General features: G+C 41.5%; 2 protein-coding genes and 1 long non-coding RNA gene across 7 annotated transcripts in view; 1 reads left to right on the top strand and 2 right to left on the bottom strand.

Moving 5' to 3' along the window:
* The window catches only part of NUDCD1 (NudC domain containing 1), a 38,520-nt gene extending 32,489 nt beyond the window's left edge, over nucleotides 1-6,031 (bottom strand). Inside the window, exon 1 of the mRNA XM_071421358.1 lies at nucleotides 5,806-6,031. Within this exon, the coding sequence (XP_071277459.1) occupies nucleotides 5,806-5,923 (118 nt within the window). The 5' untranslated portion in view covers nucleotides 5,924-6,031. The remainder of the gene's footprint in view (nucleotides 1-5,805) is intronic.
* A 36-nt stretch (nucleotides 6,032-6,067) lies between these two features.
* Nucleotides 6,068-11,958, top strand: ENY2 (ENY2 transcription and export complex 2 subunit). 5 transcript variants are annotated; one of them, XM_071421361.1, is made up of 5 exons: nucleotides 6,068-6,175; nucleotides 6,610-6,703; nucleotides 8,498-8,568; nucleotides 10,729-10,803; nucleotides 11,719-11,958. In XM_071421361.1, exons 2-5 carry the CDS (start codon nucleotides 6,636-6,638, stop codon nucleotides 11,793-11,795), a joined length of 291 nt encoding a protein of 96 aa, XP_071277462.1. In that variant the 5' UTR covers nucleotides 6,068-6,175; nucleotides 6,610-6,635; the 3' UTR covers nucleotides 11,796-11,958. The 5 variants fall into 5 exon arrangements, with proteins under 5 accessions (XP_071277462.1, XP_071277464.1, XP_071277460.1 ...); XM_071421359.1 differs by having other exon boundaries at nucleotides 6,123-6,233; XM_071421362.1 differs by lacking the exon at nucleotides 6,068-6,175 and adding an exon at nucleotides 6,241-6,374.
* Nucleotides 11,655-13,747, bottom strand: LOC139587267 (uncharacterized). Its single transcript, XR_011678357.1, has 2 exons — nucleotides 13,095-13,747; nucleotides 11,655-12,972 (listed from the first exon to the last, which is right to left on the bottom strand). It is a non-coding gene; the product is annotated as an uncharacterized lncRNA (long non-coding RNA).
* Nucleotides 13,748-14,020: the final 273 nt, after the last annotated feature.

Here is a 14,020-nt window from a genome sequence, read left to right as displayed (position 1 = left end):
ATTTTTTTAGCACAACCCCCCTGAAATGGTAAGGCTTCCTTTCTCCACTTCTCACTCCCTACTCCCCTAGTTATGTTGTTCCTGTCAGAACTGTAACTAAAAACAGTCCAAATACTCCAAACTAGATGATTCCTAAAGTAAATGTACAATTTTTCACCAAGATTCTTGGAACAATAAACTATTGATTAGCTGATTGCAAGGTGATAAACTTTATAAAATCTGGAAGAACATGAACTCTCTGTCCTTTATTTTTCAAGACTGTAGTTCTGATAAGCCCTGAATAATAAAAGGGGTCAGGAATAGGAGATCCAAATCCCTTGTATTATTGCCATATGTAATTAATTCCATAAACAGAAGTCAGAAACTATACAATACACAGGTGATTTGAAATTAGGACATCTGACAAATATGTATTGTCTTGTCATGAAACACTTCAAATGAGGCAGTGAACTGCTTTCAGACTGTGTTATACATATGTATAGCTCTGCCAAGATGAAGCAATTAAAGAACCTATGCCATTCTCCATTAATTGAAAACCATACTGTGACCAAGTGAAATCTGCCATCTGCTATCACATACCATGTGCTTAGATAGTTTATAGAAGATTCTACACTAGGGGGAAATTCATTCATGCCTTCCTTTCTACAGCCTACAAGATTCAAGGTTTCTTGATGGTCTTTCAAAAAAAGAGAAAACCAATAGAATAAAGGAGAAAAGAAACAGAGACTTTTAATAAAGTAAATTCAGAGAAAGGTAAGTTAATATAAATGGAGAAGAAGAAGAAATACTTCAATCAGATCATCACCTTATTCAGTCTCACAGTTACACAGTTCTATGAGTTTTAATTTAGTTGTTCAGTCAAGATTTTCTTCCGATTTGTTGTTTGGTTTGGGTTTATTTTATGGTTTTTAATTTGTTTCCTGGGTCTTGGTGGTTTTTTTTGTTTTTTTGGGGTTTTTTTTTGTTTTGTTTTGTTTTGTTTATGTGATTTTTAAGAGTCAGACTAATGCACCAGTCTCAATGGGTTCACTAGTCTGTTTGGGTTCAATTAAGAAGCAGCAGTCAATGGCAGCTATTCAACGGAATGACAAATGGTCTCTTTCAAATTTCTGATAAACACACCTGCACCATGATAACCCAGCAACACTGATTCATACACGGTTATTCATACCAGAACAGAAAGCAAGTATGCAGACTGTATAAACTAAATCTCAGCTTTCCACATTAATTCCCAACAAACCTAGTTGCATAGGATATTTTGGACCAGTATAAAGAAAACTATGCTACTTTTCTAGAATTGTATTTATCTCTACTAGTTCTATGCTTTAAAAGAAATAATTTAAATAATTTGACTCAAAATCATTTAAAGATAATTAAAGAAAAGATTTGCACTCGCAATGCTTTACTTAAAAGCCAAAGCATTAAATACAAAGTAATTCATAAGAATCAACAGAAGTAACACATCCCTAACCTGTTACTATAAGATCTCTAGCTAGATATTATTATAATTGCTAGTCTGCAATGCAAAAAAAAAAACCAACATCTGCTCTGAATAAAGAACACTCCATCAAGAAACTTATACTTTAAATGAATAGAGAGGTCTTACATCTGCCACCAAACACTATGAAGCAGAACTGGGGGGGAAAAAAAGAAACATAGAGAAAAAAAGGATGAGGAACAACCCTGAAACAGTCCCTCTATTTTTATATGTTTCCCTGAATACACCAAAGCAACTTCACAAAATTGCAAAATATGCAAACTAATTATACCAGCACATTCTGTGCTATCAAATATTATATGCTTGTATGTCATGCCTTGTTTTGCAATGCCACCCAGTGGAAGCAATTTTGTATTGCAGACACACTGGTCCATTAGTGGAAGAGATAATTTATTTTATAGTATCAGCATTCAAAGACCCTTCTAACCCTGCATTAACGCTTTTTCTTTTAATTATAAAAACCATGTTTTTATTGGTAAAGGCAGCATCTCGATGTTGAGGAAATATGTGCCTGAGACCTAAACTTCTGTGAATTACACCTGCAAATGTCTGAAAAAGCTCACAATTTCTTACTATTTCCCATACGTTAATTTAAACACTTTTTATATTTAAATTTTCAAATGCAAATGGAAAATGCAAATGAAAATCTCTGTAAATGTTTGAAACATACCAGTGCCTTTTGCTTCATGAAAAGTCACAAACCTGTTTTCCATGTAGCACTACTAATGAGCAAGTTTTCACTGAAGCAGGCCTTCTAAGCAGCATGTATTACCACCATTTTTCAAAAAAAGTGAGAAAACTGATAAATGCACATGATCAAAGGAATGCATTCTCTGTACATGCTCCTGGCTTGCATCAGCAGCTCCATCTCTGAGCAAATGTTTACTCTGCCTTCCTGCTGTAGCTATACTGAAAAACATCCACTACATTACATTACATTACATTACAGGTACAATGGTCCTGCCAAACAGACAAGATGGAGAGGAAGGGGATCAGGGACATCCACATCCATCTGAATAAATTCCAAGCCTCTGGAAAGGAAAAGGAATTATGAGACATCTAGCCAGTAACCAGCAATAGTCTCAATCCCTTAAAAATGTTATGCAACTTGGACATGTTCCTTGCTGGAGACAAGGACTTGCCCCACAATCTCTGATTTGGACTCTGCTGAGCTCGGATTAGGGCAGAAGAGATAACTACAACCAAGATCCTCATTCATCCCTCCTAAACGTTAGGTGATCTAAAAAAACAGGCATTACAAAACTCAGTGCAAGGAAACATTTGAAAATAAATTATGGAAATAAACTTTAAAAAATAAGGAGAAAGACAAAATGTACAGTGAAGAGCTAGGAATTAAAAGCATAATAATATAGGACTCATTACTAGGTGAAATACATTACCAGGAGAAGAGATGAGAAAACAAATGACTGTGACAGTTTAGCATTAACTAGGACAGAATGGGTTGGAATAAGGAAGAAATAAAAGAAGAACATGCAAATCATAGTATTTAAAACAGAAGGGATGGTATCATACTTCCCCCATTCTTCTTCACTGTGACCATACAGTTTTAGAAATTTATTAGAAAATCACCTTCTCAGGTGATTTAATAGATCTAATAAATAAATTGTTTCTTAAAATGTCAGTTGCATATCTGACCACAGCAAATTCCTGGCAACCATAGTCAACCAGTTGAAGGCATATTAGAACTGAACACTAGGTTTTACATGATGGTCAGAAAATGAGGCTCACTGTAGTCCTCAGGAACATGACAACCATCACAAGCTGTCACACAACACCACATGCTTTTATCCACCTGCTCCAGAGGCTGAAGACTGCATCAATTCCACAGGGTATTTTTTTTGGTAATTTTATTTTATAGCTAGCAGTGAAATTCATGAAAATAGATAATAAACTCTTCAAATACAGCTGAGTTAAAACTCACTTCTACTTAAGAACAAGCACTTATTTCTTTTTATTGTCATGTATTCCAAGTACTCTAAAACTCACATATTCCTCTTAACTGCCACCAAATTTGGGATGCCACCCAAGCAGAACTACAAATCTCAGGTCATTTGAGACAAACACTCATTAAATCTTTTTCTGTAAAACAAAAAATCAACCGCCTTTTTACATTAATCTTCCAGATTCTACTACATTATTTTTGCAAACAGTTGTGAATAAAATCAGAAATAATTGTACTGACAGTGTTCCTCAACGTTTTACTTTTTTTTCAGCTATTGCACTCAGTCCCATTTTGAGGAAATTAAATCAAATTCTTCACACAGTGACAAATATTTATTTGATAACCCAGAAACTACCAAGCTCTTAATCATGTTCTAGAGGCTTTGAATCTGGATACAAGTGTGCTGGAAAGCAGAAGTTCTTGGCCTTCCCACACAGTACTGGCTTCTTCTCCCACACAGTAATTTGAAAAAGCCACAATCTACACATGATCCACAGTCTCTACAACTCAACCCATCACTCCTGCACAACACAAAAATCAAATTTTGGAAGGATACCCTAAACCTAACACATGTGTAGACCACTGACACTGGGAAATACAAAAGTCAGGTACAGAATACCTCTGCACTGTGAGTAAACTGCCTTGAAGGACACAAAAGAAAACCAGCAAGGAGAAGGAGGCAGCCATATGGCCGAAGAGCGGGCTGCAATCAAAACATCTGGAAGACAGATATAAGGCCTGATACATTTCCTGTTATTAATTCCAAAACACAAGAAAAACAATAAAAGCTTTCCACTCTCTAGAGGACCAGTATCTATATCTACATATGCACACACAGAACAGAAAATATGAGTTAGTATTAGTGACTGTAGCACAGTTGAGTAAGTTAGACTGAAATGAGTCAGGGTCTTTGTGCTGTGGGAAGTGGGGAAAGAAAAGAACACAGTCACACATATCAATCCTCTATTACACACACACTTACTGTAACCATTATGTAAAGTATCTAAAGGGACAAGAACTGAGTAGATCCATTTCTCCATTAGCAACTCCATTGTTCATGTATTTTAATGAAGATCTACAATCCTCACCTATTTAGAACAGGTGCACAACTGACTATCCAAGAACCACAAAGTTTGCTTGACCATAGGCAGAACAGCAAATAAGAGACAAACTCAGGGAGTGCACCAATGCTATGCTGCTGCTCTCTCTGACAAAACTGCAGCACATTCATAACATGCACCCACTCACCTGCATTTGGGCTGTCTTTTGAAAGGTGACACCTGAAGCAGTCTTACAGTAAAAATGTTACTTATTAAATTTTGCAGTCCTACCACAGATACACTCACAATCTCATTCACTTAGCCTTCAATACAAAAATTATCTAAAAACTTCCTTCCTGCTGCTGACATCTCAGCATGGCAAACACAACGTTCTGATCTACCACGAATAGAGTATGTTCTACACAAAACTAAAGTAGCATGTAATGTGTCACTCTGTAGACAGATATATTGTTCAGTAAGTATATAGAGACTGAGATTAATCTGCACAAATTGTGTTTACTGTCTCAGCTTTACAAAGAAAGCCAAACTAATTCACCCACCTTACAAAAAGACCTGAATTTCTCAAATCAGTAAACGTAGAGAGCTGAGATATTTCAGGGCATGACTAAGATTGTAGGCACATATCCAACAGGACTTTGTGCTAATGTACTCCTCAGAGAATTAGCGTGTTAATGGACCAGCATCTCAAACACTAACGATGCTTGGCAGAGAAAGTAGGGCGTGGAATGCATGACATGAAGATTCACCTCTCAACTCTGGGCAGAGTAAGAAAGAAAACCAGCTAATTTGCTGAAGTTTGTACAAGACGTTAATTTCATGCGTGTTTCTTTAAACCGCATGTGCTCCGTTCACACTCCGCTGGGAACCACCTCAGCTGGGCATTTGGCCTCACCTTGCCCGCACAAGCAAGAGCGGATTTAGGACACAGTTTCCTTACTCATTTAGGAACTAAGCGCACCAGGAGCAGGCTAAGGCAGAGGTCTGACAAGTCAGACACCTCAGTCCACCACGAAGCCACCGGGCGGGGAGGACGCCGGACGCCCCTGGCCAACTGCAGCACTTATTCCGGGAAAAGCCGAGACGAAGCGCTCGATCTCTGAAACCCCCGCCGTCCGAGAGGCGCGGGACTCCCGGTGCTGCGGGCCGGGCTGTCCCCAGCTCGGGGCACCCTGCACCGAGGGCCCCGGAGCACCGCGAGGGGACGAAGGGAAAGGCGGCGGGATCCGTCCCCCCGCGCTGCCCGAAGGATGCCCGGCGGGATCAACCCCGCGCCCGCTCCTCACCCGCGTCCAGCCCCAGCTGGTAGCAGGCCAGCGGCTCCAGCGACAGCTTGTATCCCTCGAACTTGGGGTCCAGCAGCAGGCGCTTGGCCTGCAGGGAGCAGTGGGCGGCGCCCGCCATCCCGCAGCTCCGGGAAAACTTCGGGAAGCGCCGGCAACTCCGCGGGCCCGCGGGGAACGCGCGGCAGCGGCCGCGGAGCACCACGGGAAGAGGGTGCGCGGGCGCCAGGCCGGCGGAGTGCATGCTGGGAGTCGTAGTCCGGGCCAGGAGGCAGCCGTGCGCCCGGGGCGCGCCGGGAGCTGTAGTCGCCGAGCCTGTACTACATTTCCCGGCGGAACGCGCGCCCAGGAGCGGTGGGGCTGGCGGCGCATGGTGCGTCCTGTAGGCGGCTCCGCCTCTGCTGCACGGACCGGCGGGGCTGCGGCGGGCGGTGAGCCGGGAGCGAACCGGGAGCGAACCGGGCCGGGCCTTCCCCGCGCCGCTCCCTCGCTCCGGGGCGCCGCTGGGCGGGCCGAGCGCCGGGGGCGCCGGGTGGGAGGGCCGGGCTGCGGAGAGGCCGCGCCCGGACAAGGTGGGCCGTGCCCGCGCAGGCGGCCCGATGAGCTGCCGGTGCCCGGCGCTCGGGCAGCCGGGTGGGTGCCGTGCCCAGCTCGCCCCTGAGCCGGTCACACACTGGTGCTCCGGTCATTAACCGCGGGGGTGTGTCAGTGGACGGAACACTGCATGTCATTCTGTTTTGGTCACTTTTTTATTTTGTTGAGTGAATGACACCAGCATTTGTCAAAACTCTGCTTTGCTCTGTGTAGGTTTGTGGAAAACCTAGATTTCCAAAATGAATAAAGATGCGCAGATGAGAGCAACCATTAACCAAAAGCTAATCGAAACAGGAGAGCGAGAGCGGTAAGTTGAATTCCTACTCCCTGCCGGTGAAAGGCTTTAAATACAACAAGACTGCACTATACCTAGAAGTACAATAAACTCCATAAAGTAAACTCAATTCTAAATTTTTTAAATGCTTGCACATGAAAGTCTTGAGAGTTATATAAGCTATTTTAAAAAATGCCTTTTGAACAGTTTTATTTTAGTTTTCCACTTGAAAAGAAATAGTGGGGAGATAAAGGATGGGTAATTGGTTTATGAACTCTAAAGCTTTCTCTTAGGCAGGTATTTTGTGTTGGAATGCCCTAGATTCATGTAAGAATCATCCTTCCATTCAATTTGCTGTAGCTAAATCTTGTTATTTCCTGATAAGGAGAAGGAAACAAAACTTTCCTCTTTGCTTTTAAGTTTTTCTTATGTTTCTAGCTCTTCTCTTATTAAGTAAAGCAATATATTGTACAATACATAAAGGAGTGCTTGTGCAAGTCATTGTAGAGATCCCGATCAAGGCAAACAAGTAAATTGCACAATTTTTTTTGGCCTATTGTTGTCTCTTCAGTCTATTTTATTGATGTTATATTTACATATCACTAGAGAGCTTATGACATTTACCTCCTCATCGTTTCACTGTGCTTGCAACACCATGCACCCAAAGCTCTATTTCCTTCATTTTTAAAGACCTGTATGAGAAGAAATTTTTTCCTGGGTCATGGCATAGCCTTGTGCCTGGTGTAACCTTTTGTAGCCTGACATGGTATCTCTACTCTACATCTTTCCTGGTTGTGACCATCCCCTTGAAGATTGCACAGAGCTTGAGAAAAGCAAGCAATTTATTGAAATGGTATTGAGATCTATTTTATGCTAATTTAAGAATAGGAAGGGTTTTATCAGGATGTCAAAAGCTGTCTTATAAACAGGCTTTATCAGAGCTGTACTATGATCAGAGGCAGAGAACTTAGATTTCTTGAACTGAGAAGTATCCAGAGGCAGCCAATTTCACCTGTGTTCTTACTCTGCTTTTTGTCATCAGTTCATCTGCCCTCTACACAATTCACTGAGTAAAAGGGATTAGACCTACACTGTTCAGCCCCTTGCTACAATCCTTTCATTCATAAACACAGGGTTTTGCTAGAGTTACTTAGGATTGTACAAGATAAACAGGCTTCCTAGCTAATGGAGAAAAGGGTAAAAGATATTAAAGTTCTTTACCATATCTTACTTTCATTTTCCCTTCTTCTGTTTTTTCACTACTAATTTTCACTTTTTTACGTAACTTTCAATATTCTGTTTTGCTATACAGAGTAGATGCTTTATTGTGGCAGATTGTTGTGTCTTTTCCAGTAACGCCTGAATTCTTGTTGCTTAAGCTTACATAGCTAACCATGCTTAGGAAGCTTAAGATATAGGATCCTTCATTTTCACCCAGAACAAGATTATGTGTAACTGGGGAGATAAACCTGCAGTTGAGTAGAGCAGAATTCTTCCTGAAAGGTGAGGGAGAAGGTTTTACTTATTTTCAAGACTATTTTTCAGCTGAAATACTCCAACTTTGAAAGTCTGCATATATCTGCTACCACAGTAGACTGAGTCAGGTAGAGTAATTTAAGGGCTTCTATTTTTTTCTCTGTGGCTGCAGCATCAACATTGCCTGAAGCAATTCTGTGAGTTAATTTTGGATTCACCTGCTGTTCAGCCATTTCTGCTGCTGCTCTGGGACCTCTTGGGTAGTAATTGTAGGCCTGACTTTCATACTGGAGCATATTTCAGCTGTCAGGAATGTTTGCTGTTCTAACAAGTTTTATATTGTTTTAACAGCCTTAAAGAGTTGCTGAGAGCCAAGTTAATTGAATGTGGCTGGAAGGATCAGTTGAAGGCACATTGCAAAGGTAACAGTGGTCAATTAATTAATTTCCTTTGTAGTCAGCTGAGATTCTGGATACATAAAAGTCCCAGATGAAGGCTTTACTGACAGTTTAAACAAGGCCTGGGCAAGAAGAATGTATCCCTGGCAACTTGACATTTATGTTTAAACATGCTACTGAACTAAGATTACTTCTCAGCCTTGATTTCTGCATTTTTCAGTAATGTGCAAGGCACCATAAGTAAACAGTTATTTCATACTGATGAAAGATACTGATGTGTATTAATAATAGCCTTTATTTTCCTATAGATTTATTCCTTTTTCTCTGACATACTTTTTGGCTTGGCTGAAATATGTACTGAAATCTTCTTTAAACCAGTTGGAAGAATAGTAAGGATTTACTGTCTGTGCTCTTACTTACCGTATGTTCCAAAGTGTTTTTCCAGTTGCACCTTTCTTACTACTGTGTAAATAATATGTTTTAAGAGATAAGTGAGCCAACTTGTGAACTGCTCCAACACTAGTAACAGGCATATCTGGTAATGCTCAGATGAGATAAAACAATTTCATGTTTGTTTTTAAAATATGAGCTGATCAAGATGCGTCAGCAGTGACAGGTTCCCATCCTTAAATCTATGGCATGAGAGACTAAAATCCACTGTACAGTGCAGTAGGTACTGAGCTAATAACCTATATTTAGGTCTCATATTCTTCATATTCTCCCATGACCATGTAGGCAGGTTTTGTCTCTTAATCACCAGCACAGGTGTCCTGGTTTGAGAGGAAGTGAGTTTTTTGGGATGCTGTGGTCAAACCAGTAGGTGCTCAGATTTGAATATTGGCACCTGGTGTGGCCACTGGGGACATGGATATGCCTCTGAGAACACAGGGGTTAAAAGCAGAGAACTCCCAGGAAAGCTTTCTCTTGGGTTCCAGTGGTGAAAGAGGCCAGAGCTCCCCTGCCCAGCTGTGGCTGGACAGGAGAGGGGAAGCCGTGCGGCCGGGTGAGGTAGGGCCTCCGACAGAGAGGGGAGATGAAGGCCCCTGAGGATGGAAGGGTGGAGGAACATTGGAGAGTCATTGGGCAGCCATCCCCCCCAGGAGACAGAGAGAGAGAGACGGTGTCTGTGCTTGTGCCACCTTGTGCCACCTTGAAATTTGATAGCGGCCAGCTGGCAGGGCAGCATGGGAATTCTGGATAAGCAGAGACTGAGATTTTTAACCCTTTTCTTGGATGATGGAAACCTTACAAATGCTGATCCTCTTGGAGTTGAATGAGAAGAGAGATAGAGATGAGATAAGAGGAAATGGGCCACAAGAGAAGTGGAGAAGAATCTTGGGTGGGAGGAGGTGATGGAGTGGCCTTTGGCTGGACTTTTCTTGTATAGCCATGGCCAGAACCATTTTTCCTGTGACACAGAGACTGCATTTAGGGGGAGGCAATGGCTTGGAGCCAAGAGAGTGCAGTGATGCTATGGGAGTGCACGAACAGAGACAAGGGGTGAGAGGAGGGTGGTTGGTGCCCTCGATCTTCAGTGGAGGAGAAGATCTCTGTTCTTGAGACCCCTCGGCCCCAGGGGGTGAAATCTGGGGGGGGCAGGTGTCCCGAAAGTGAGAGACTGTGCTCTTTTTGGAACTGGACAAAGCACCATTAAAAGGAAAACCCTAGAAGCGGCTCTGATCCATGGGCAGTGGTGAGAGCATTGGGCATGGAAGGAAGATGTCACGATGGCAAATGATCTCCAGGCGGTGCCACGTGTGACATGGAAACACAAGAGGTCTCAGCTGTGTTTCCAGGGGAAGCCTATGGCACAAGAGGGACTCCTCACTCCTTGATGAACTGAGAATTGATTATCTAAAGGGTGGTGATGGATTGAGAGTTGATGATCCCTGGGGTGGATGTATTGGAATTTGGTGGGGGGAGGAGGAATGTTTGGAAGGTTTTCATCCTGAGTTCTGTGTGTTTCTTTTATATATTGTTAAGTTAATAAAGTTTTTTTTTTCCTTCTATTCCTAAGCTGGAGCCTGCTTTGCTCTATTCCTGGTCACATCTCACAGTAGACACCAGGGAGAATGTATTTTCATGGGGGCACTGGCATTGCACCAGGGTCAAACCATGACAACAGGTTTTGTCATTTTATGAATGGATTAAAAGACTTAAAGTATTGGTCTTGGTCTTCCCCAGATGTCATTAAAGAAAAAGGATTAGAACATGTTACTGTTGATGATTTGGTGGCAGAAATCACTCCCAAAGGCAGAGGTAAGAAAATGCAAATGTGGATGGAGTAGCACATCAATAAACATACCTAATTTCATCAGTATTTTGAAAGCAGCATCATAGCTTGTCTGTGTTGGATTCAAGGAAAAATGTTAATAGCTTGATATTACCTACAAATAAAATGTTAATAGCTTAATATTAACAACCAATGAAACATGGGAATTTTTATTGTGTAGCAGCCTTCAGATTACTTTTGCAGATTATTTAGTCTTGTCTATATTCATTTTTATAATTGACTTAATGGTCCCAAGTTCTATATGCAACACAGATGTTTTTAAATTCCAAATCTTTTAAGATGGAAAATCAGAACTAACAGTTCTAGTGGAATGGGAAGAGTAAAGGACATAGCATACAAATACAAAATAATTAAATCACTTAAAGAAAACTGCAGTCCTCTTTATATTGATCCTCTCATGCTCTCTAGCAGGGTTTGATGTTAGTGGTAGAAACTTCACTAAGTTCTAAATAAAAATAGGCATTCAAAATAGCTTGCTTGAGACCCTTACTAGAGACCAGATTTGAGATTTTTTTTTTTGGTCTTAAATTTGTGAAGAAAAAAGGTAGGATAATCACACTTGTTCTGGTGATTATATCCTGTTTCCTGTTAAATAATAATTTTCCTCAAACTTGCCAGTTTTCTGGACTATGAATAGGCAAAAAAAAACAAAAAACAAACCCTGACCAGTAAAATTGTTCTCAATAGATCCTAATTTTAGCCTATTTTAAATGGGAAAAATATACATGTGCTATATGAAAATCAAGTTGTTTCAGTTACTTTAGGTATTAACAGAATTGCAAGAACAATAAAAGAATAGAAATGGCAATTGTAAAAGTGTGGTTTTAGCATACTTTTTATTTTGTCTTTTTTTACTTCCTGCTTTCTTATTTGTCTTTCAGCTTTGGTACCAGACAGTGTAAAGAAGGAACTCTTGCAAAGAATAAGAACCTTCCTTGCTCAGCATGCCAGTCTTTAACTTTGACATTCATCTGGGATACAGTTTCCTGTATTACATCAGTCATGTCAGGATTGGAATACAGTTTACATACTTCATAAGGATTAAAAACTATTAATTTTTCTTTGCATTGCATCAATTTCTTAAAGTTGGTGTTATTTTAATAAAAAAATTTGTGAACTCATGGTTCTAAGGTGGTTCTCTATCTTGGTAGACTGCAATGTGGTGTCACCTGTTCCAGTTTTTAATAATCCGTAACTTTATACAATTGTGGAACCTTGCAGAGATTTTCAGAAAAGAAGCACAGTTAACAAGTATGTTGAGCAGAAATGCAGAAAGGTGTAAAAAAAAGTGTGGAAAATGGGATATGACATACTGCTGAGCATAGCTTTTCTGATTTTTCCCAGAGTAAGCAGGACAAAGTTAAAACTATATAAAACTGTTGGTGAAATTCCTTTTATACTTCTTTTATAGGGAATGAGTTGTTTGAAGTCTCTGACATGGGATGCAAATATTTACTCAGCAATTAATAAGAGGTTGAATTCTTTAAGAAAAAGGCAGTTGTATCTTTCATCAGCAATTCTTTTCACATTTACTTTGAGTCACTATTCTAATTTTGAACTACTGCTGTTTTTTGGGTTTTTTATGTGGATCTTTGGGGCCTTTTTAAATTAAGTATAGTTCAGTACTTTGCCACTGTAACATGAAGCATTTTTAATTCTTGTATCTGGAACTGTAACATCAACCAGGTCTATACATAACTGCAAAAATAAATTTGATTAATAGAGAGGATCAAGAAAGAGGCTTTGAAGTGAGAATGTTTAATTTTCCCCATATTTTAGAATCATTTATAAAGTGATGCACAAGCATAAGCATAAACTGAATGAGCAATTGGATACTGTTGTGACTCGGTGGCTATTGTGAAAAACTACCGACTCAAAATAATATTCATACTCCTAATTAGAAGAATGCTGTAAAAACTGTCACTTAAAAAGCCGTTCCCCTGCCAGTGGGTAGTGCTGGTCCATCACTGCTGCGAGCTCCCGGCTGAGGAGCCGCTCGGGGGCACCCGCGCCCTTCGCACGGGAGGGCGGCGGCAGCTCCCGTTCCCTGAGCCCTTGGCCTGCGGGGAGAGAGCGGCGGGGCTGCGGCACAGACACAGGGGCGCTCCCCGCGCTGCCCGCCCGCTGAGCGTCACCTGCACGGGCTGGGCACAGACACAGGGGCGCTCCCCGCGCTGCCCGCCCGCTGAGCGTCACCTGCACGGGCTGGGCACAGACACAGGGGCGCTCCCCGCGCTGCCCGCCCGCTGAGCGTCACCTGCACGGGCTGGGCACAGCGACAGTGGCAGCGCCACCCTCAGAGGGCTCCAGTGCCGGCTCAGACGGGGAACAAGTCTGGGAGAAACCTGGCAACAGCCAAAGGTGAAGTTTGGCAGTAAACAGGAGTTGGTATAAACAGGGCAATACCAGCACCAACGGGCCGAGATGTAACTGGTCATGAGCATCTTTTGTCTACAAGGACCAAGCTCCTGCTAAGACTGAAACAACACTGGAGCCAAGATCGTGGATCTGCTGCAGATATTCCACCTGCGCTGTTTTAAATCTACCTTAATGTCAGTTAGAGTGTATTTGCTGTATGTCATTGCCTTGATGCTGTTAAATAAATGTGGAGGTCGGAAAGAAAATAATTCTTTCACTTAAAGATCCGTTTTGTTTTTTAAAATGTGCTTTTGCATTTAATATGTATAATTGCTTAACCCCTGCTAGCACCTCTGCCCCACACACCTGCTCACTCACTCCCCAGCAACACCAAGTGGGATGAGAAAGAGAATCAGAAGCATGGAAAACTCATGGGTTGAAATAAAGACAGTTCAATAGGTAAGGTAAAAGCCATGCACACAAGCATAGCAAAACAAAGACTTCATTAAGCACTTCCCATTAGCAGGAAGATATGCAGATATCTTGAGGAGAGCACGGCTCCATCCACTTTTGCAAAATCTCTGAGGTTAGTTAGAAAATAACATCTCCTAGAAGTTAGTTAGAAAATAACATCTTCCCTTCCCTGGGAAGGGAAACAAAATCTTGCGATTTAAATGGGGATCAAAAGCTGTGGTCCCTCTGCCTGCAGTTGATGGCATGGCATACCTTTTGATGGCTATCACTTTGGCAAAATATAAGGATTTTTTTTTATTTTAAGTATCCATTGCATGTCCCTGATATATTCCCCTCCAAGTTGTGTCTTCC

This window comes from Agelaius tricolor, unplaced genomic scaffold, assembly GCF_023055355.1.
Source record: "Agelaius tricolor isolate 1412-34295 unplaced genomic scaffold, bAgeTri1.0.p SCAF_2, whole genome shotgun sequence".
Classification (NCBI taxonomy): domain Eukaryota; kingdom Metazoa; phylum Chordata; class Aves; order Passeriformes; family Icteridae; genus Agelaius; species Agelaius tricolor.
Note: the sequence above shows the minus strand (reverse complement) of the source record. Positions and strands in the feature narration are given on the sequence as shown.

What these genes read in the sequence shown, in the direction of transcription:
- ENY2 (XM_071421361.1), top strand. Translation starts at nt 6,636, where the DNA reads ATGAATAAAGATGCGCAGATGAGAGCAACCATTAACCAAAAGCTAATC. An exon ending in GAAACAGGAGAGCGAGAGCG is followed by an intron (nt 6,704 to 8,497) that starts GTAAGTTGAATT and finishes TTGTTTTAACAG; the next exon opens with CCTTAAAGAGTTGCTGAGAG. An exon ending in GTTGAAGGCACATTGCAAAG is followed by an intron (nt 8,569 to 10,728) that starts GTAACAGTGGTC and finishes GGTCTTCCCCAG; the next exon opens with ATGTCATTAAAGAAAAAGGA.